The sequence below is a fragment of the Fopius arisanus genome, unplaced genomic scaffold, assembly GCF_000806365.1.
Source record: "Fopius arisanus strain USDA-PBARC FA_bdor unplaced genomic scaffold, ASM80636v1 scaffold00070, whole genome shotgun sequence".
Classification (NCBI taxonomy): domain Eukaryota; kingdom Metazoa; phylum Arthropoda; class Insecta; order Hymenoptera; family Braconidae; genus Fopius; species Fopius arisanus.
The window spans coordinates 522,817-544,383 of record NW_011887809.1 but is presented as its reverse complement, the minus strand read 5'-3'; the positions used below and the strand labels follow the sequence as shown (position 1 = coordinate 544,383).

Here is a 21,567-nt window from a genome sequence, read left to right as displayed (position 1 = left end):
CAAATAATATCAATTCACTGACGTCATTAAATTGATAAATATTCATGTTTAAAAAATGAGAGTTGATCCGAAAAAATGATAAATGATTGATTTGCTTATTCATGCTCACGGATTCAGGGAATAAATCTCTGGCTTCCATATTTGACTCATCTTCACGTGAATTGATTCAATTCCATCGAAATCACTTGGTCTCCAATTTAAAAATGAGTCAGTCCAGACCTGACAATAGAAACCATTAATTATTTTCCACCGTACGACCGGAGAACCGGCAAAATGAAGGCTTCAGCCTGTTCTATGAATATTCATAACTGAAATTCGAAAATAAATTCTAATTTCCATTTTGCCACTTTACTCACAATATGCACTCGAGTGTGTAACTCCAATTCGGCCTTTTCCTCGTGCTGGCAAGAATAAGATGAATAGAATAAAAATGAATTCAGTAACCAAATACTAAATCAAGGTCCTGTGATATTTTTTATAAAATCTCTAGTTTTTGGGATCAATCGGTAATTGATGCAACGAGAAATTCCTTACGTAATCTGCAAATACCAGTCGCAGAATCATCTTGAATTCAGTCTTGTTGCCGTGGGGTGCAGGCCTGATGTTGGGATCGTAATCACAGAACAAATGCCTTTTTAATCGGTACTCTGTAGACGAGTCCTCTATTACCTTGCAAAAGGTATCAGATTCATCTGCTAAGGTTGATCTGCTCAGACAGATGGCTATAATAGCAGTCAATTTGAAGAGTGTCATGATGTTGACTATGAAACTGAGGATGTGAGACTGACCAGTGAACTAAAGCATTTGCAAATCTTATCGAACGCCCCTCGAAATTCGATATTCTTCAAATAATAATATTCAACGCCCACTGAAGAAGGCCCTGCACTCCAAAATTATGAAGAATTTTTTACTCCCCTTCGCGATCGATAAATCGTGTCTATAAATCATTAGCTGCAAAGCTTTAATGAATTTTTTCATAGAAAATGGAATGGATGAATGGAATGGATGAAATCCACTGGCGAATATTCCTCGATGGTTTATGAGTTAATTAAAAAGACTTTATTTGCGTCTTCACCTTACACATCCAATCAATTTGTTTTAGATAAAGTACCTATTGACAAATCTCTTTAATTCTAAATTTGGATAAATCCTCAAGTGAGGAGAGCAAGACACATGATAAAATACGTGAAACCAAAGGTGAAGAGTAAAAGCCACCCAATGACAGTGACAACATTCTCCCAGTTGGAGTTTTTCGGTTGAGAATTCACTAGACCACTGTTGTCATCAGCATCATCTTGCAGCAATGCCGATCCTTTAGGATCCATGATATTGATCGTCAGTACTTGTCCAACTTTACTCGTAAGGATGACTGAGACCTGTGAGACCAGCCACACAGGCACTTCTCGTTTCGACTTGAGAAGATTCTGGAGCCAGCAGCTCAATATCAATATCAACGTCGACAGAATGAGAGAGTTGTTGTAGAAAACCACTGAAAAATCCATAACTAATAAACTGAAGGATCCCAAAAAAATTCCAGAAATTCATCATGCTGAATTCAATTCGCATTTTGCCTCCGGGACGTAAACTCACGAATATTTGGGACTGTTCTTCCAGTACTAGGAACTTTCCAATGAAGATTCCGAAGAACCAGCAGATGTCCCAACAGATTTAAACAGCATAATATGAGACGCTCGGTGGATCCCGGTCTCAGCCAGAGAATCGTCATAGTCATCACAGTCAAGACTGAATAAAAAATAATAGCATCTCAAATAAAATTCCCCCCTGACAAGATGTTAAAAAAATAAATACTTATGACTGGAGTGACGAAGACGCTCTTCAACACTGTTTGTGTCCTAGTCAGGAGAACTGACACTGTAAAAATTGGAAAAGTAGCGTTGCCAGATAATTTGGATGTTCGAGTCGTGATATTCATCAATGGGAGAGAGATTTTCCATTGGTCTGTTCCCCGATAACGATCGATAACAAGGCCAGTGTCTTCTCCGAAGGTGATGTCCTGGTCGGAGTGGCCCCATGCACCCAATTGCAAAGTGCAATTATGAGTGTCCCAGGGCCAATAGGTGTAATCAGGAACGCAGGGTACGATGTACGTTATTGATGGAATACATATAATTGCACCATTGTACGCCAGCCTACAGGAGGCATCGGTTACTCTACCGATGTCTTCATCGCTTCTATTATTTAAAAAAATAGGGGATTCCCTCGATAAATGGATTCGAGTCAAGTCGTAACATCGCACAAGTGTCATTTTCTCAATTCTTATTTGATCTGATTAGATTAATCTAATTGATAATTAAGAAAAATACTCAATTAGATTTATCTCAGTTCAGTACTGGAATATTTATATAGAACCGATGTTTAAGAATTGATTGATGCTCACGGGTCCATTGTGTACACCTCTGGGAACCAAATTTCATTTCCTCTCACAGCGATTTCTTTTATTTTATCGCGTTCGTCTGGCTTCCAGGTGAGAAAGGGGTCGATCCAGTGCTGTTTTGCATGAAACGAAATAAATGGACGAATTTTTTCGTGCAATTTGAGAAATTCCTTGATAATAAAAGTGTCGATATGGAAATGAACTGTGCAATCGTGTGTCAAACACTTACGACAATGAGCCAGCTGTGCAGTTTCATACTGGAACTGTGACTCATCTACAGATAAATTGATTTAAAAAAATGAGAAAAAAGAATGAATGATAAGAGGAGGAGGATCAGTTCTACATACGAATTGGACGTATTCTGGAATAACAGTAATGTGAACCTCGGTTGCATTTTTAGATGCGTCTCCAGGTCGGATTTGAGGATCGTAATCGCAGAAGAGGTGCCTTTTGAGTTGGTAAAGAGGTGTATCCTCCTCAATAATTTTGCAGTTGAAATCTTCAAAATAGTCATAGGCAGAGACAAATCGATTGACGTAGATTAGTATGAGGACAATGAGCCTCGATGGAGTCATGATGTTGACTATTTAACTGCGACTAGACAACTGATGTGAGAGTAGGTGGACCGAATCCCTAGTTAACGCCCCTTGATGGATGAAACTTGAGATTCCCGATATGTCTACAGAATAACGCCTCTAACCCGTTATTACCTCTTTTCACCGAGTTCATTATCGAAAATATCGTAATAATTAAACACATAATTAATTAATCGAGTGGTTCGTAGATGAATTCCTATTACCGGTTGTGATCAATTAGAAGATGACGAATGAATGAGAATACTATACACGTGAGACTGTCAATTGCATCCTCACCATATCTATCCAATTAATTGGTTTTAGATAAAATACCTGCAGGCAATTCTCTTTAATTCTAAATTTTGATAAATCCTCAAGTGAGGAGAGCAAGACACATGACAAAATACGTGAAACCAAAAGTGAAGAGTAAGAGCCACCCAATGACTGCGACAACATCCTCCCAGTTGTAGTTTTTCGGTTGTGAATCCAATAGACCACTGTTGTCATCAGCATCATCTTGCAGCAATGCCGATCCTTTGGGATCCATGATATTGATCGACAGTAATTGTCCGACTTTACTCGTAAGGATGACTGAGACATGTGAGACCAGCCACATAGGCACTTCTCGTTTCGACTTGAGAAGTTTCTGGAGCCAACAGCTCAACATCAATACCAACGCCGAGAGGATGAGCGAATTGTTGTAGAATACCACTGAAAAATTGATAATTAAAGAACTGAAATGTCGAGGGAGGACTGAACAAGGCCCTGCGCAGAGGAGCGAGACTAATCTGAACCATTTTAAGTCATCAGTTACTCAAGATTAATGAAGTTAAATTCAATTCGGTAGCGGAGATATAATTAATTACAAGGCAAATGATAAAATTTTGTTCTTGCAAATGGGTCAATCTTGCCTCAATTTTTCAAATGTAAACTCACCGATATTAGGAACGCTTTTCCCCGTACTAGGAACTCTGTAGTGCAGATGCCGAAGAATCAGCAAATGTCCCAAGAGATTCAAACAACATAATATAAGACGCTCGATAGATCCCGGCCTCAGCCACAGAATTGTCAGAGTTACCACAGTCAAGACTGAATAAAAAATAATAGAATTTTAAATAAAATTCAGTCCCGACAAGAAGCCAGAAGAATTAATACTTATGACTGGCGTGACGAAAACACTCTTCAAGGCTGTTTCTGTCCTAGTCAGGAGAACTGACATTGTGAAAGATGGAAAACTAGCATTGCTAGATAATTTTGATTTTTGACTCGTCATTGTCATCATTGGGGGAGAAATCCTCCACTGGTCGGTCCTTCGGTAGTGATCGATTATCAAACCAGATTCATTACCGAAATTTATCTCTTCATCGGAGTAACTCCATGCACCCAATTGCAAGGTGCAGTTGTGGGTGTCCCAGGGCCAGTGGGTGTAATCAGAGACGCATGGCACGATGTAGGAAATTGAGGGAACACAGATTATTTCACCTGTGTACGACAACCGACATTTGGTGTCGGGTATTCTTTTGATATCTTCACCGCTTCTGTTATTCAAAAAATTGTGAATTCTCTTGATAAATCAGTTACTAAATGACAAAGCGTAATTTATTATAAATATTTAAATTGCATATTATTATTGAATTCATCACGCTTTACCACTTTACAACAGAAATATCTCGATAGAATATTTAACTTAGAGTGGATTAATGCTCACGGATCCATTGTGTACACTTCTGGAATCCAAATTTCTTTTCTCCTTAGAAACAAACGTTTTATGTCATCATGTTCCTCCGGTTTCCAAGTAAGAAAAGGGTCGAACCATTCCTGGGTCGTCAAGATAAATTCATTAACTTGATGGATTAAAAAAAAATATTCACTAACAATTCGTGAACACTGATGATAATGAGAGCCGTAATTAATGAGAATGGAGATGCGCTTTATAATTATTGGTGAAAGACTTACGATAAAGAGCCAGCTGTTTATCTTCATTTTGGAATTGTAACTGGTCTATAGCAGACAAATTGATTTTAAAAAATGAGAAGAAAATGAGTGATTAGAAGGGGCGGATCGGTTTTACGTACAAAAAAGACGTTTCGCGGGAAAACTGTGGCCTGGACAACAGTTGCATTTTTTGATCCGTGTCCAGGTCTAATTCCAGGATCGTAATCGCAGAGAAGGTGTTTTTTGAGTTTATAGAGAGGTGTTCCATCGTCGATAATTTTGCAGTTGATTTTCGAATGATGTTCGTCGGTAGATACGAATCCACTGACGTAGATTACTAGGAGGACAATCAGCCTCAATCCACTCATGATGTTAACTAGTTAACTGCGACTAGACAACTGACGTGAGCGTAGGTGTACTAAGGCCGTACCAAATGCCCCTCACATCAAATTGACATTCGCAATGCGCTTTTTAAATTACACCTCTTACACCTCTTACACCTCGCAGAGTTATCTTAAATGCAACAGTTCTTAAAGACACATCATCAATTAATTGAGTGATTTGTAGATGAATTATGACAGGTTGTGATGAATTAGAAGACGACAAATAAATGAAAAAACTATATATTATTTTAGATAAAGTACCTGCAGACAATTCTCTTTAATTTTAACTTTAGATAAATCCTCAAGTGAGGAGAGCAAGACACATGACAAAATATGTGAAACCAAAAGTGAAGAGTAAGAGCCACCCAATGACGGTGACAACATCCTCCCAGTTGTAGTTTTTCGGTTGTGAATCCAATAGGCCACTGTTGTCATCAGCATCATCTTGTAGCAATGCCGATCCTTTGGGATCCATGATATTGATCGACAGTACTTGTCCAACTTTACTCGTAAGGATGACTGAGACCTGTGAGACCAGCCACGCAGGCACTTCTCGTTTCGATTTGAGAAGTTTCTGGAGCCAGCAGCTCAAAATCAATACCAACGACGAGAGAATGAGAGAGTTATTGTAGAATACCACTAAAAATAGATAATTAATGAATAGAAGAATCGAGGGAGGAATTAAACAAGCCCCTGTGGAGAGGAGCGAGGGGAACATGACCATCGAGGTAAACTCACAGATATTAGGAACACTAGTTCCACTGAAAGGAACTCCCCATTGAAGAATCCGAATGATCAGTAAATGGCCGACTAAATTCAAACAGCAAAATACCAGACGCTCAGTGGACCCTGGTCTCAGCCAAAGAATCGTCAAGGTCACCACAGTCAAGACTAAATTAAAAATAATTGCATCTTCAATAAAGTACATCCAACAATTGCAGCAGCAAAGTGACAAAAGAAGACTCAACTCAACTCCTCAGTAAGTCTTCCAGAAATATCTCTGAAACCGAGAGCGATATAAAAATTTTCATAATAACCTTTTCAATAGCTCTCAGTTATCCCTCCAAAAAATGTCCCAATAAAAATTCAATTATCTCTCTTCAAATCAAAGATATTTCCAAAAACTCGACGGATGGGTGAGGGTGGATTCTTTTTTTACCACTCGGCCACAGAATTTTCGGATGAAAAAATAAATGAATAAGTACTTATCACTGGGGAGATAAAGATATTCTTCAATCGGGTCTGGGTCCTGGTCAGTAGTACTGACGCCGTGAAAGTTGGAAATGTGGCGTTGCTTGATAATTTGGATTGCTCGGTCTTTAATCTGTTCACCGGTCGAGATATAATCCACTCGGTGCGATCATGATAGTGATCGATGACGAAGAGAGTATCATTGCTGAACGTTACCTCTTCGTCAGAGTACGCCAATGTACCCAGCCTCAGGGTGCAATTATGCACATCCCATGGCCAGTGAGTGTAATCAGAGACACAGGGCACGTCGTACTTTATTAATGGAACACAAGCTACTTTGCCCGTTGACTTGAGTTTGCAGCTTACATTGCCGATTCCTGATATCGATCCACCTCTCCTGCTTAATTATATTCATCATTCATATAATTAATTAATCAGAATAAATCCTGCAGCCAAATGATCAATCATTAAATTTTTTTTTTGCCTGATCACTTTGTTGCGGAATTAATCGTGGAATTAATGCTCACGGATCCATAGAATAGAAATCGGGTGTCCAAATTTCGTTTTTTCTGATAATTATTGATCCTATATCGTCGTACTCCGCCGGATTCCAAGTTAGGAAGGGATCCTTCCACTCCTAGGTCCACAGGAATGAAGAGAAATGAATCTTTTAATTTTTTCCTGGATAAACACTTATGCTTCACCGAGATGAGTATAAAATAATGTATGAAATACTTACGATTATGATCCAACTGTTTAACTCAACACTAGCTTTCCACTTATTCTGCAAATATACGATAATTAAATCGGTAAACCCCATAAAAAATCGGAGATCAAGAAAACGCGAATTAATTCAAAAGTGAAATCGCAAGGGACAATAATTCGATTCAAAGAATAACCGAGTAATTGAGAAACACCTCTGAATCGAAGAGAGCTAACAAAATTTTGATAAAATTATAAAAAATTCGCTGTCTCCATTAGATTGGTGGATATTTCTCAAAAACGACTAGATCACAAGTCGATTTATGCCGATCGATAGCAAAATCTACATACGAATGTGATGTGTTTCACGATAATAGCAAGATCGATATAGGTGATATTTTTGGAACCGTGTCCAGGTCTGATTCCAGAATCGTAATCACAGAATAGATGTTTTTTGAGTTTGTATAGGGTCGTTCCATCCTGAATTATTTTGCAGTTGAAACTGAAAAGATCCTCATCGGCAGATACAAATCCACTGACGTAAACTACTATGAGAGCAATCAGCCTCAATGCAGTCATGATGTTAACAAGTTAACTGTGACTAGACAACTGATGTGAGCGTAGGTGGACTGACTATCAAATGCCCTCGAATGAAATTTCAGATTGTCGATATATTTATGCAACATACGCCCCTTCCACACCTCGTGTCTTCCCCTCAACTTTATCATCTCGAATACCAAATCGGTTAAATAAACGATCGATAACGAATTTATCCTGAATCCCTCATCACCTTCAGACATTATAAAAATAAAAATCATCTCAAGTCAACTCAGTATTTTCAAAATATTTATTGCAACTTTCTGATTTCAAGTTTAAACTTGAATTACTGTAAGTAATTAGTATTCGTAATGCTTGACTGGATTCTTCGGAGCCATTGGCAGGAGGACAGCGATCAGGATGAAGTAAGTAATGGTGAAGATCACCAGAGCCAACCACTCGAAGACGATAGCGCACTCCTGCCAGGTTTTGTTGGGTTTTGATGGTGACACCTCCGTTTCTCCGTCCTCGAGGGTCACTTCGGACTTTAATGACCCCTCGCTGTTCACAAGGCGACCGATCGGCGAATTGAGGACGGTTGAAGTGAGAATTATCACTGCTGATGGGGCTGGTGTACTCAGAGAGTAAATTTTACGGAGAAAACTGGTTAGCACTAGGATACAGCTGGAGAGGATCAGCGAGACCTCGTAGAAGATCACTGTCAATTTTTTTTTAATCGTTTCATTAATGCTCACCACCGAATTCTTCGATATTGCAATTTAAAGAAAGCGTCAATTGTCAAATTATTTTATTAATCATTATATTTTCGAATTCCAAATTATTATTATTATTATATATTTTTTTTAATGTGATTGATTGATTGGAAATTTCAATTGTCATGATTACTTACGGATTTTGGGAATATTGAGACTAGTAGACGATGGTAAACTCCAATGTAGATCTAGTACGAGTAGAATATGGGCGATGAAGGTCACCCCAGAAATAGCAATCCTCTCCATTGAGCGAGAGTCCAGCCAGAGAATAGTCAGAGTTATCATCAAAATGACTAATCAAGAAGACAAATTGACCAGGAAATGATAATTGAAAAAATAGTTGTGATAAATCAGAAGATAAAAGGAATTACCAACAGCTGGGGCAACAAACGACATGCCCCCCCTCATCGGGTTTCTCGTCAATCCAACATGCAGAAAGAACATATTGTCCCATGATCTCTCATACCTCTCCGAGAAGCTCGTCAAATTGCTCATTTCCACGTCCCACACGCGATTTTCCCGGAGCTCATGCATGTAAATCTTCAGAGAAATCGTTATTGAGACGACGATATAATTGAATCGGTCTTTGAATTAAATTGAGTGAACACTCACGTCTCCAAATGTCAAGTTGACGTTGGAATCGTAATGGATCCAAGAGCCAAAGTGCAGAGTACAATTGTGTTTGTCATACGGCCAATTAGTAAAATCTGTTGGGCAGTGAGTGGTGAAGACTCTGGCCCCAGCACACTGGATCTTTCCATCTGATTGCAGGTAGCAATCCGTCGACGGAAGTCCCGTCTGATCTTTCGAGAAGTCTCCCCTTTTCAATTCATCAAATTAAACGTTCATTCATTCACTTCAATTCAATCTTCATTCTGATCAGCGAAATTCAACACTTTATCTCTTCATTTTTCACTCCAACCGTACTGTACATTATCTCAGACTTAAAATTTTTGCCATTAAATCCCTTTCATTCAATTCATCGACATCTCCCACTCATTAAGCTTAATATAATTAATTAAATAATTACGAATTGAAGACTGTGAAGTCTGGAACCCAAATATCATTACTCTTCACGTAAGTCGAATTAACACCATTGAAATCGGATGGCGTCCACGTGAGATGAATGTCCTGCCAGTTCTGAATAAATAGTCTTGTTATTCCTGAACGAGTGAAACCAGATAATTCAACTCACCATGATCATCCACGTGTGGAAATCCAGTGTCCCAGTATATTCGTTCTGCCAGAAGAAAATGATAAGAGCATGAAGGAAAATAATGGGAATGTCGATGAATTAATGATTGAATATTCACCATTTCCACAGACACGGGGAGCAGCGAGACCTCGATGAAAACCTGTTGATCCTTATTCTTGGTCGGGATGATATCCTTATCATAATCACAGAATAGATGCCTCTTGAGTTTCAGAGCTGGTGATACCGACTCGATTTCCTTGCAGGTGAAATCACCAGAGCAACTTGCCCACAGGCTGATGATCGTGATGATAAATATCACTCCCTTACACATGATTCGATTCGCGTAGCAAATAGCCGACTGGCTGCCGTCATGGAGAACATTGACGCATCTTTTTCAAACGCCCCCCAAATGTAATTTGAGCTTATCAAGCAGTGTCACTTGGTGTCCAGCCCCAAACACTCGTAATCACTCGATAATACCAACAATATCCGCCATTACTCCATAATTCTTTCCCGTAAGCACCTCAGAGCACTAAAGCGAATTGATAAAAACTCAATTCACAAAAATAAATGGAAAAAACCGGATAACCAGCGGCGAATTTCAAATTTCGAGCGATTTCCCGCGTGTGCAGAACTCTCTGTCCCATTGGACGCGCAGGTTCTTCCCAGAATTTTCGGGGCGACAACGGAATCGGGTAAATAACCAGTTTCGATGGCCTGGGGATTTTTTTGTCGGCCAAATGCACTCGGCCATCTAGATTCGTTGAATCTATGGGTGAAAAAAAAATCGCCGGAGCTTGTGGTGGGGAAGAGACGAGGGGGTAATGGGAATCATCTAGCCCGGGGTCTTAACGTACCCCCCCGAAAAATCATATTCACACGTAATACTTAATATCGCTGTTACGTGGTGATTTATTTTGGTCTTGCGTGGGTGGAGGTACAGTGGGGTGGACCGAGTGAAAAAATAACGCCGGTCTCAACTATTTTTGAAAAGCTGATTCAACCACGCCGTCAGAATTCTACAGGGCATTCCTTTTATTCCCGTTTTCACGTCCCCCCATTGAAAAACAAGAGGTTAGTACGCGGAATCATTATTATTTGGTGTACAGTATTTCGGAGCAGCAATTTCGAAAACATTCCCTCACCCGCGGGCTGGGGGCGGTCTATTCGAATCTTTGGTGCTCCGAAAAAAAAATAAACAAACAAAAGTAAAAAAAAAAAAACTGTACTGGCGAGATTATATGAGTTTAATGAATTGGGAGATATTCTAGAAATTGCAGGACTGGTGAAAGGGAAATTCCTGAATCTCACTCTGTCAAACTCGATTTATTGCCGATGAGAGAAGTCATTTTTCAATTGCGTGACAAATGGCATTCATCAATAAATAAATTATGTATGATTGTGGCCATGAAGGGGAGGACATTTATTGTAATCGGTAATGAATATGTGTTCGAATTAAGACGATTGATAAAAAAAATAGAGAAAAGATATTAGAGGAAAAAATCTTGAGATAAGCTAGATGGCGAATCTGAATCAATTACGACTCATTTGAAGACTGGAGAACACGCCCTAATAATTATAAAATGATAAACTTGAAGATCCAGAAAAATGCATTTACAAGCGGAAAAAATCGGTTGTAAAATTCATTCCAGGGTTCACATTTAATTGAAAAACTTTGCAAAAATCGTAACGAGGGGACGCGCTGGTGCCGGGGTTGGGACAATCGGTCGACGGTGGGACACGGGGGGCGAAGGGGGCGATGGCGGGTGTAAGGGGGAAGTTGGGGGAAAAGGGGGGGTGGTAGAAGGGGAAAGCAGTGTCTCCGTAGCTCGTCCACCAGCAAATCGTGTGTCAGACTCGTGGCAGAGGGGTCAGTGCGAGGGAAAGAACGACGAACGATTTAACATTGGGCTCGGCGGGTACGTGATCTTTCTCCACTTTTTGTTTTTTTTTTTTTTAAATTGTCTCAACCCAATCGCCTCGATAGTCCTCCACAATTTTCCCCTCCCATCCAGGGTGGGAAGTGCCCCCTTGTCACGTTACCCAGGATCGTGTGGACCATTCACTGGCATACGTGGATTTAAAGAGACGCCGTAATTTTTTTTTTACATATTTTTTTCAATTCGATTTTTGCATAAATCCATTCACTGGCTATATCACACAATTCGATAATTAATCTGGTAATTACGTTGAGGTATTGTGTCACGGGTGATTTTGGTTTTCCGAAAGGTGAACGAGTTATTGGAGGTGATTTAATTGGAATAAAACACGAGGATGAACGACATGGAAGCCTATGGTGACGGCTACATGGAGCCCGAGGAGGAGTGGGAACGAGAGGGTCTTCTCGATCCTGCATGGGAGAAACAACAGAAAAAAGTGAGTGGAATTTTGAACAATTAGTTGATTTATCCGGTAATGAAATATTACCGAGGGAAATTTAAATGACCTTCACGCACGCGTGCCATTGTTTTTCCACGTTGTCAAAGTGGAAGGGGGAGGGAAACTTGAAACGGTCTTATCAGGAGACCGGTTTGCTAACTATTCAGTGGATCTGTTTATTCATCTTTCTTGAGTGTTATCTTCTTTTGAATTTCCTCGGTATTCATGAAAATTCAGAATTCCTAAATAAATTCGCTCTGATCTCCCTTCGAGGGATTTCATAGCCTCAGAGAGGGATCCAGCTGATTGATGATGATTGGATATTGGGCATTAGAGATTGATGTCGTCTTTGGTATTCATCGGTGTGATGAAATTTTATAAAATAATTTGCGTCAGTGGGGACTTGCGAGGACTCGCTGGGATTTATCTATATTTATTTTTCAGTGATTCAAGATAGTTTCAGGTCAAGAACAGTTGAGGATTTAAATCAGGTGGATGCGTAGGCTGTGGGGCAAGACGATATCTTTTGAATTTTTGGCAAGAGGCGTGTTGAGATGGAAGAGTGAGGAAAACTCAAGTCCGTACGGAACTCACGTATTTTTGGAGCTTCAAGACTAAAATAATTGTGCTCTGAGTCAGATGATTACGTGTCGTTTTGCTTATTGGAGTTTTTACTGCGATTGTTTATTGTTTTCCGCTGTTTTGTTAATGGAGGGTACTATTGTTGACACGAGGATGTGGCAATTGTTGGATTTCCGGGTTGTAGGGCGTTGAATTTCGATGAAATGATCGGATGAGTTTATAAATACATTTGGGATACAAGACGAATGGTATTGGTCGAACTAAAAATAAATAGTTGGGAGGGGGAAGAGGTCGAGGACCCGTGGTTATCACTAAATTGCTGGGGAATCATTCGAGTCTCTGGTCCTTGCTCATTGCCTGGAGTTTCTCAAGGTCAGCCATTTAAATTCACATTTGTTGATGGGGTAATTGGTTGACATTTGTCATTTACCAACCGATGACGTGAGGATCGTTAACCTCTGATCGGGTTTAGGCCAGGCGCCAAACATCGCGGAATTGAAATCGGGTGACCCACAATCAGCATTCTTCAAACTTCTTTTTTAATCCAATCGTAATAAATCGATTGGCCTCAGGGAGAGAGAGAGATAAATTAATGGTTTTTCATCTTCAATAATTTGAGATCGGAGACTGAGATTCAACGGGTTTTTATTCATCTCGTGGGCTCTTTTCATGTCTCCAAATGAGACCTGATTTTCTCAAACCGTTTCAGTGGCTTTGCAGATTTTTATAATCTAGGAAACCTAGTTTCTGTAACGGAGTTGTTCAACTGGGAATTTCTGGTGAAAACATCAGAGTTTAATGGTGACTGGAAAAATTTAGGATCAGATGGGCAATTTTACAATGAACTCAGTCGAGAAGAAAATTGATTTGAGGTGGAAATCGGAGGAAAGGCGGAGTATAATTCAAGGATTGTTTTCTCATCTCAGAAATACCTCCCCAGACCTCACAACGAGACCAATGAATTGCCTGCATTGCACCGCGAATTTCAAAATCGACATTTAACATTTTTATTTAAATCTGCCAATTGATGAGAGTGAAGTATTTTTTCACCGAAGTGTTAATTTCCAAGGACTATCCAAAGCCAGAGATGTTTGGAATATCTCCAATGCCATTTGAACTACTCCCGTATTACCATTGTTACGAGCATTGTTTTATGACCAACGACCAATTAAATTTCTACTCAAGCGCGAGGGCTAGATGTCCTCTCATTGTTTATTAATATAAAATAAAAAATTGAGAATGACTTTTTCGTGGGATTACGTCACAACATCTAAAAGCGATCCCCGATGGCTCACAAAAATATCTGGAGATCTGCTCTCTCTTTTTTCCATCTTTCCGTTGAATCTTCAGATTTGAAAGCTTGCGTAAACAAACGGTTCATCAGTTTCCTGATCGTCGAACAGATTCCTTTTGTCCTGGGGATTTATCCCCGAAACATGTTTAAGATATCTGGTATTCCGCTCTGTTACTCCACCAGTCATTTTTTTTCATTGCTCCACCAGTCTTTTAACATTCTTTTTATTGCAACGTCTGGGTAAGGAAAGGGCGTGTCCAAGAGGTTTTTCGTTTCCGCTCGGAGATTTGGCACGCCGTGCGATTTCTGCGAATTGGAATGGCTCACATTTTTTTTTTTATATATATTTTTGAAAATGTTCTATTTGTTATTGCATCAGCTGACGATTGCGTGGCCGCAATTAGTGATTGTTGTCGCATAGGTTTGCAGGTGACACCAGGAAGTTGAACTCCAGTAACCGATTGGCCTTATTTCAGGCAACTGGTGGTTTTGATGATGAAAAATTATTATACGACTGACACCCTTTTTTGTTATTTATCGGTTACAAGTTCCACCAGACACTGTACCGTTTTACCCAGCTCTCACTGGCTGCTGCGTCATTGGTTCTGTGGCAATTAAGGCCAGATACGAAATTTCTGAATTCTAGAATTCCAGTTTTATTGAATTCATTGGCATCGGTTTAGCCGCATTTGTGTCCTGAACCTTTCAAAAGGAATTTCCAATTATCGGATTGGGATGGAATTTTTTTACACGCGGAATCGGCGCCTCGACCGGAGGTGAGGACTTGCCAACCGCACGAGTGAGAAGACCCCAGGACAATTCGCTATGGACAATAGGATATTATCTTTTTTTCCTGGGGATTTTTATGCTTTCAGCTTGGACGGGGTGGGGAACCTTATAGATGAGAAATTGTGAGAAGACGTGCGGAAAAATCGGTTGGAGGCGACAACATTCGGCAGAACGTGTGTGAAGACGCGCGGGAGGACTTGCAATGTTTTACAAATAGAAACGGTGGAGCCCGTGGTTCTTGTTGAGGTTAGGGTGGGACCACTCATGTCCAATTTTGGATCGGGTGCTTTCAAGACCCGACAGTATTGGGTTTCAGGCTATAGGTGTTCCTTCGTCGAGAGCTACTGCCTCGAGACATTATTGCCGCTAGAACATGATTAATATGTCTTTGAGCTTTTTTCGGTTCCCTCGAAATTTTAAAATATCAGAACTCGTTTTTTAATATCTGCAAGAATACATTTCTGAAAAAAAATCTTTTTGAAACTCACAAATTTACGATTTTTCATTCCTCGATTTTCCTATGGCAAATCAAATGTCGGACTTTTTCAAAAATAAATAAAATTTAAGAAATATATAATGTAATTTGAAAAAAGGATTTTCGTTGGAAATTTGGGTTTTTTCCTTGTGGTTGAAATTTTCGGGGGGGTTTGATTTTGGTTTGGGGTTGGATTTTTTTAATTCTTTGGGAAACCCTTTTTTGAGGTTTCAAACGGGGGCTTGTTTGTTTGAATAGTGTGATTCGGTCTGGGAACGTTGATAATTACATATTACATCACGTTTCGGTGACAGACATCGAGGAGAATTTTTTCGAAAAAAATCTAGTGTTTTATTAGACAAATAACATTGGACTAGATGTTGTCTCGCGCCCCGATAAACGAACCAGGACGCCACACACATATGCACACACAGTGGGAAAGGGATCGGGGTCGTTACTAAAATATACATGCAGCCACATAGGTGGTATTCTCGAAAGAAATACTAGTCCCTGGTTTGACGATATGAATTCCGGGGAATGACAGAATCAGTGGGGTAAGGGGATTGTGCTATCAAGGTTGAGATCTTCATGATCTAACTGCCTTCTACCGTTATCTCTCAGCCATCCCCCCACCAACTGATTCATTTGCCAGATATTCCCAGATTAACATTCCTAATGAATGAACTGTTGGAAAATTACACTTGAAATTCCAAGTGGAAAAATGAGAAATTTCTTACAACAACCACGTGACGGAAAATTTATACTAATTCTTCACCGATGAATCACTTAATTTCCTGAATATTCTTCTCTGCGTTAATCTGGAGAAATTGAATTTTGAATTTGAAATTGGAATTAAAAAATAAATTTACCAGAATTTTCTCGTTTCCGGGAATTTTAAGGAAATGGATTTGTGCGATTTTTTATTTTTACCGCCGAAATCTTAAAAACGTTCTGTCGAAGAGACGATGATTCTGATAAATAAATAATTTGTTAACAGACATTCACAGCATGGTGCAACTCGCACCTGCGAAAAGCAGGAACTGCCATAGAATCGATCGAGGACGACTTCAGGAATGGCCTGAAGCTGATGCTCCTGCTGGAGGTGATATCCGGTGAAACTCTGCCAAGGCCAGATCGTGGCAAGATGCGTTTCCACAAAATTGCTAATGTAAATAAAGCACTGGATTACATCGCGAGCAAGGGAGTGAAACTGGTGTCAATCGGCGCCGAAGGTGAATTAAATCACCAGACAAACATAATAAAGGATTCCTAACTTTTCTAATATTCCGAAATATTAAAAAATAACCATAACTAACGCAACGAATTATTTCAGAAATTGTCGATGGCAATCTGAAAATGACCCTGGGAATGATCTGGACAATTATCCTCCGTTTCGCCATCCAGGACATTTCCGTCGAGGAAATGACTGCCAAAGAGGGTCTCCTCCTCTGGTGTCAGCGTAAAACTGCGCCCTACAAAAACGTCAACGTCCAAAACTTCCACTTGTCCTTCAAGGATGGTCTCGCATTCTGCGCTCTCATCCATCGTCACCGTCCTGATCTCATCGATTACAATAAACTCAGCAAGGATAATCCACTGGAGAATCTCAACACTGCTTTTGACGTCGCTGAGAAGTACCTTGACATCCCCAGGATGTTGGATCCCGACGGTATTAATCAATTATTCCTTTTTCCATGGTATCAATCATCAATAAATTTGAGTAATTGCTCCAGACCAAGAAGACAAATCAAAATTTAAGTTTTGAAAAACATTTTCAATTTATCATTGGACTAGAGTAACTCGGATACTTGCAGATTTTTTTTTAATATCTTTAACTCAGGAATAAATTGACGAATTCATTTCACTTTCGATTCTAATCGACAAAATTCGATAGATCTGATCAACACACCCAAGCCGGACGAAAGAGCGATCATGACTTACGTCTCCTGCTACTACCATGCTTTCCAGGGTGCCCAGCAGGTCAGCGAGTCGAATCGTGTCCTATTTACTGACTCTAACTGTTTTTCGTTTGCAATCGCCCAACTAATTACCAATTGACAATTGACGGTCACTCAATTAATAAAATACTTGTCCCCACAGAGATGTTCTAACAAGGCATGGTGTTAAAGTTTGCTGACTGATTATTTCTAGACATGAGCAACACAGCAAAACCCGATGAACGAGCTGTTATGACCTACGTTTCGTCGTATTATCACTGTTTCAGTGGTGCACAAAAGGTGTGTGTTCAGTGAGTGAGCTTTTAACTAACTCGTTCTGTTCAGGATATCCAAGTGCTTTAATTTATAAAAATTCTCGAATGCTGTCCTAAAATTTTGAATATAAAAATTAAAATTCAATTAAAAAAAACGTACTTGGATGTCCATAAACGAATGGATCAACGTGAGCAGAATTTTGAAACTGGAAGAATATTTTTTTTTTACTGAATCAAATCAGTAGTAAATTTTTCCTCGATGTTTTTTTTTGTGGACGGAAATAAAAGCCAGAAAAAATTACATGAAAAAATTTGGCCATCTCACTCAGATACAGAGATATTTTCCAAAAACGAGTGTTATTTAATGGCTTGACTACTGAATTAATAGGATTGAAGGAGAAATTGAATGATGAATTAAATTCCAGGCTGAGACAGCAGCAAACCGAATTTGCAAGGTTCTCAAGGTGAATCAGGAGAACGAGCGTTTGATGGAAGAGTACGAGCGCCTCGCCTCCGACCTCCTCGAGTGGATCCGAAGGACAATGCCCTGGTTGGCCAGCAGACAAACCGACAATTCCCTCGCCGGATGCCAGAAGAAGCTCGAGGAGTACCGTACTTATCGTCGCAAGCACAAACCACCACGCGTAGAGCAAAAAGCCAAGTTGGAGACGAATTTCAATACCCTCCAGACGAAACTACGACTGAGCAACAGGCCAGCTTACATGCCCACCGAGGGCAAGATGGTATCAGACATCAACAAAGCGTGGAAGGGCCTTGAACTAGCTGAGAAGGCATTCGAGGAGTGGCTGTTGTCTGAGATGATGAGACTCGAGCGTCTCGAGCACTTGGCCCAGAAGTTCAAGCACAAGGCCGACGCCCACGAGGACTGGACTGCTGGCAAGGAGGAGATGCTCACCTCCCAACATTTCAGGCAGTGCAAACTCAACGAGCTCAAGGCCCTGAAGAAGAAGCACGAGGCCTTCGAGTCCGATCTTGCAGCTCATCAAGATCGAGTTGAACAAATTGCTGCTATTGCTCAGGAGCTCAATACTCTTGAGTACCACGACAGTGCATCGGTGAACTCTCGTTGCCAGCGTATCTGCGATCAGTGGGATCGTTTGGGTACCCTAACACAACGCAGACGTCAGGCCCTGGACGAGGCGGAGCGTATTCTCGAAAAAATTGACGTTCTCCATTTGGAGTTTGCGAAACGTGCAGCACCATTTAACAACTGGTTGGACGGTACAAGGGAGGACCTGGTGGACATGTTCATTGTCCACACGATGGAGGAGATTCAGGGGCTTATGGACGCGCATGCAGCCTTCAAGGCGACCCTCGGAGAGGCCGATAAGGAGTACAATTCAATCGTCGGTCTAGTTCGCGAGGTGGAATCGATTGTCAAACAATTCCAGATTCCAGGTGGTCTGGAGAATCCGTACACAACCCTGACAGCCCTGGATCTCACCAAAAAATGGAGTGACGTACGACAACTAGTACCACAACGAGATGGAACACTGCAGGCAGAGCTGAGAAAACAACAGAACAATGAGCTACTCCGAAGGCAATTCGCTGAGAAAGCAAATGCTGTTGGTCCCTGGATCGAACGCCAGTTGGACGCAGTGACGGCTATTGGTATGGGACTGCAGGGTACACTCGAGGATCAGCTACATCGTCTGAAGGAGTACGAACAGGCTGTCTACCAGTACAAGGTTCACCTCGAGGAGCTCGAGAAAATTCACCAGGCTGTCCAGGAGGGAATGATCTTCGAGAATCGTTACACCCAGTACACCATGGAGACACTTCGTGTTGGTTGGGAGCAGCTCCTCACTTCGATAAATCGAAACATCAACGAAGTGGAGAATCAGATTCTCACGCGTGACTCCAAGGGCATCACTCAGGAGCAGCTCAACGAGTTCCGCAGTAGCTTCAATCACTTTGACAAGAATCGAACAGGAAGACTCGCTCCAGATGAATTTAAATCCTGTCTGGTTTCACTGGGGTACTCCATCGGCAAGGACAGACAAGGGGACATTGACTTCCAACGAATTCTCGCTATTGTCGATCCTAACAGCTCTGGTTATGTCCAGTTTGATGCTTTCCTCGACTTCATGACACGTGAATCCACGGACACAGACACCGCTGAACAAGTTATCGACAGTTTCCGCATTCTTGCTGGTGATAAACCGTACATTCTTGCTGATGAATTGAGACGGGAATTGCCACCTGATCAGGCTGAGTATTGCATCCAGAGAATGCCACCTTACAAGGGACCCAATGCACAACCCGGTGCTCTCGATTATCGTTCATTCTCGACTGCTCTTTATGGCGAGTCTGATCTATAAAATTTCGATGGGCTTTTCATTATTGACGGGGACGCGACGATTTAAAACGAGAGGTGAATCATCCTGTGGACGAACAAATGGCGTTTAATCACCACTGGGTGGAATCAGTTGTTTTATTTTTCGGAGGGATTGATATTGCTCGGACACTGGACGATTCATCTCGACTGACGAAATAACGACAGATTGAAAAATGGCTTCCAGATTTAAATATTCATCATTCATTGTTCATGAGAGAAAAGGAAAACATCTATGAAGCATATACGTACGAGTCTTAGTCAATGTAGCGAGTGCTATTGGTACTGAAGTACTGAATTTGCCATATCTATCAGCCAAATATATATATTTTTCTCACATCGGTAAAACCACTGAATCCTCGGGGCTTCCTGAGATTTAAAATTATTTCAAAGGTATTTCGTACACCAATGAAACCTAATAATTGTGAAATCAAAATTGAATCGAGTGAAAATTTTGGGTAAAATATCATGATAGCCCCGTGCTCGAGTGAAAAATAATGCCTATTTTTTTACGACCTGATTAAAAAGACGAACGGCTGTTAGCAACACGAAAGAAACGATTAGATAAGCCGTGCAGCGTAAATGTATTTTGTAAAAGCTATATATCGAGGCGATCTAAGGATGACGCGAAGCAATGCGTCAGTGAGAAATTGACAAAATGATAAAGCAAGAGATAAGCAAAACGAGAGGAGGAATCAATTTTATTTATTTATTTGATTTATTTATTTATCGCGGCGACTGGATGACGACATTACTCGATTATCAGTCGTCACGAGGGAGAAACACTCTTTTTTTTTTCAAGGTATTTATTTTTATAAATATTTTTGAGGCGACGAGCTTTTGATTTTTACCAGAACCGATAACTGTAATAACGAGAGAGTTAATCATTGGAATGAAGTAAACAACAGTTTCATTAAATATTTGTACATCTGTTGCCGTCGATGGACGATTAAAATAGATATGTACGATTCACGTATTCGGGATAATCGATAATCAATGGGTCAAGTGTCATTTTTAGTTTGAATCAATTGTCAAAAGGAGGATAACAGTTTATTTTGTTTGGCTTGAGGCTTCAACGCTTTGTACTATTATTTCTTTATTCGATTTCATCATTGTCCGATGTCACACGATCATTTACACCATTCGATCTCTTCTCTGTTCAATTTCCGGATTATCATAAATGGGAAACGAGAGGTGATCGATATAATTGGAGGATCATGAGAGAGGAGAGAACATTAAAAAAAAAAGTGCTCACGAGTCACCCACACTTCGCATACCGCCACGCACAATTGCATTACTGTCATTTACCTTATTTTACATTATACTTTTATTGTAATTATATTTAAAGAAACACGAAATATATAATTAATTTAAAGAGTGTAACGGAAGTCAGATTTATGTCGATGACAGATTTCATTAATTTCGTTCAACTTCTGCTGGGGAGTGTGAATCAACGTTGAATACTGAATTTATGAGTAAATATGTACTTTTGGAGGAAGAAAATAATGGGAGATACGTCGATGAAATAAAGGAGAGAAAAACAGAGAGTTTTGAGAAATGAGAGTGTTATTTTAATCCAATCTTTTACGCGGATCTCTTCTTTCGCTTGAAAATATTAGACGTTCGCTTTTTTTTCTCAGTGATGATTTCATAACAGTTCGTGATCATCAATCATCAATTTGAATAGTCTCGCTAATTGGTGGAAATTAGTAAACAAAACGAGGCAGCTAATTCGAGCATCTTTTTTTTATCAATTAGAGAATTTCGGATTCAATTCTAGAAAGTAGAATAAAA

The 21,567-nt window shown here is 40.2% G+C and overlaps 5 protein-coding genes across 8 annotated transcripts; 1 reads left to right on the top strand and 4 right to left on the bottom strand.

Moving 5' to 3' along the window:
- Positions 1–53: 53 nt before the first annotated feature.
- Positions 54–961, bottom strand: LOC105269508 (acetylcholine receptor subunit beta-like). The gene is made up of 3 exons (XM_011309824.1): positions 535–961; positions 357–401; positions 54–219 (listed from the first exon to the last, which is right to left on the bottom strand). The coding sequence occupies exons 1-3, from the start codon at positions 751–753 to the stop codon at positions 106–108; spliced, it is 378 nt and encodes a 125-aa protein (XP_011308126.1). The 5' UTR covers positions 754–961; the 3' UTR covers positions 54–105.
- Positions 962–1,036: 75 nt separating this feature from the next.
- On the bottom strand, positions 1,037–3,062 carry LOC105269507 (neuronal acetylcholine receptor subunit alpha-5). The gene is made up of 6 exons (XM_011309822.1): positions 2,743–3,062; positions 2,625–2,669; positions 2,399–2,508; positions 1,810–2,192; positions 1,591–1,743; positions 1,037–1,489 (listed from the first exon to the last, which is right to left on the bottom strand). The coding sequence occupies exons 1-6, from the start codon at positions 2,968–2,970 to the stop codon at positions 1,152–1,154; spliced, it is 1,257 nt and encodes a 418-aa protein (XP_011308124.1). The 5' UTR covers positions 2,971–3,062; the 3' UTR covers positions 1,037–1,151.
- An 85-nt stretch (positions 3,063–3,147) lies between these two features.
- On the bottom strand, positions 3,148–5,290 carry LOC105269506 (neuronal acetylcholine receptor subunit alpha-2). Its single transcript, XM_011309821.1, has 6 exons — positions 5,046–5,290; positions 4,927–4,971; positions 4,679–4,788; positions 4,126–4,508; positions 3,907–4,059; positions 3,148–3,681 (listed from the first exon to the last, which is right to left on the bottom strand). Exons 1-6 carry the CDS (start codon positions 5,271–5,273, stop codon positions 3,344–3,346), a joined length of 1,257 nt encoding a protein of 418 aa, XP_011308123.1. The 5' UTR covers positions 5,274–5,290; the 3' UTR covers positions 3,148–3,343.
- Positions 5,291–5,554: 264 nt separating this feature from the next.
- On the bottom strand, positions 5,555–10,179 carry LOC105269543 (uncharacterized). Its single transcript, XM_011309882.1, has 13 exons — positions 9,805–10,179; positions 9,687–9,731; positions 9,522–9,631; positions 9,104–9,311; positions 8,863–9,031; positions 8,629–8,784; positions 8,094–8,436; positions 7,533–7,773; positions 7,219–7,263; positions 7,007–7,116; positions 6,494–6,876; positions 6,027–6,179; positions 5,555–5,927 (listed from the first exon to the last, which is right to left on the bottom strand). The coding sequence occupies exons 1-13, from the start codon at positions 10,015–10,017 to the stop codon at positions 5,590–5,592; spliced, it is 2,514 nt and encodes an 837-aa protein (XP_011308184.1). The 5' UTR covers positions 10,018–10,179; the 3' UTR covers positions 5,555–5,589.
- Positions 10,180–10,453: 274 nt separating this feature from the next.
- Actn (alpha actinin) lies at positions 10,454–21,331 on the top strand. Of its 4 annotated transcripts, none has more exons than XM_011309819.1 (6): positions 10,454–10,760; positions 11,916–12,062; positions 16,203–16,437; positions 16,539–16,874; positions 17,357–17,442; positions 17,843–21,331. In XM_011309819.1, the coding sequence occupies exons 2-6, from the start codon at positions 11,961–11,963 to the stop codon at positions 19,757–19,759; spliced, it is 2,676 nt and encodes an 891-aa protein (XP_011308121.1). In that variant the 5' UTR covers positions 10,454–10,760; positions 11,916–11,960; the 3' UTR covers positions 19,760–21,331. The 4 variants fall into 4 exon arrangements, with proteins under 4 accessions (XP_011308121.1, XP_011308119.1, XP_011308120.1 ...); XM_011309817.1 differs by lacking the exon at positions 10,454–10,760 and adding an exon at positions 11,519–11,605; XM_011309818.1 differs by lacking the exons at positions 10,454–10,760; positions 17,357–17,442 and adding exons at positions 11,519–11,605; positions 17,100–17,185.
- Positions 21,332–21,567: the final 236 nt, after the last annotated feature.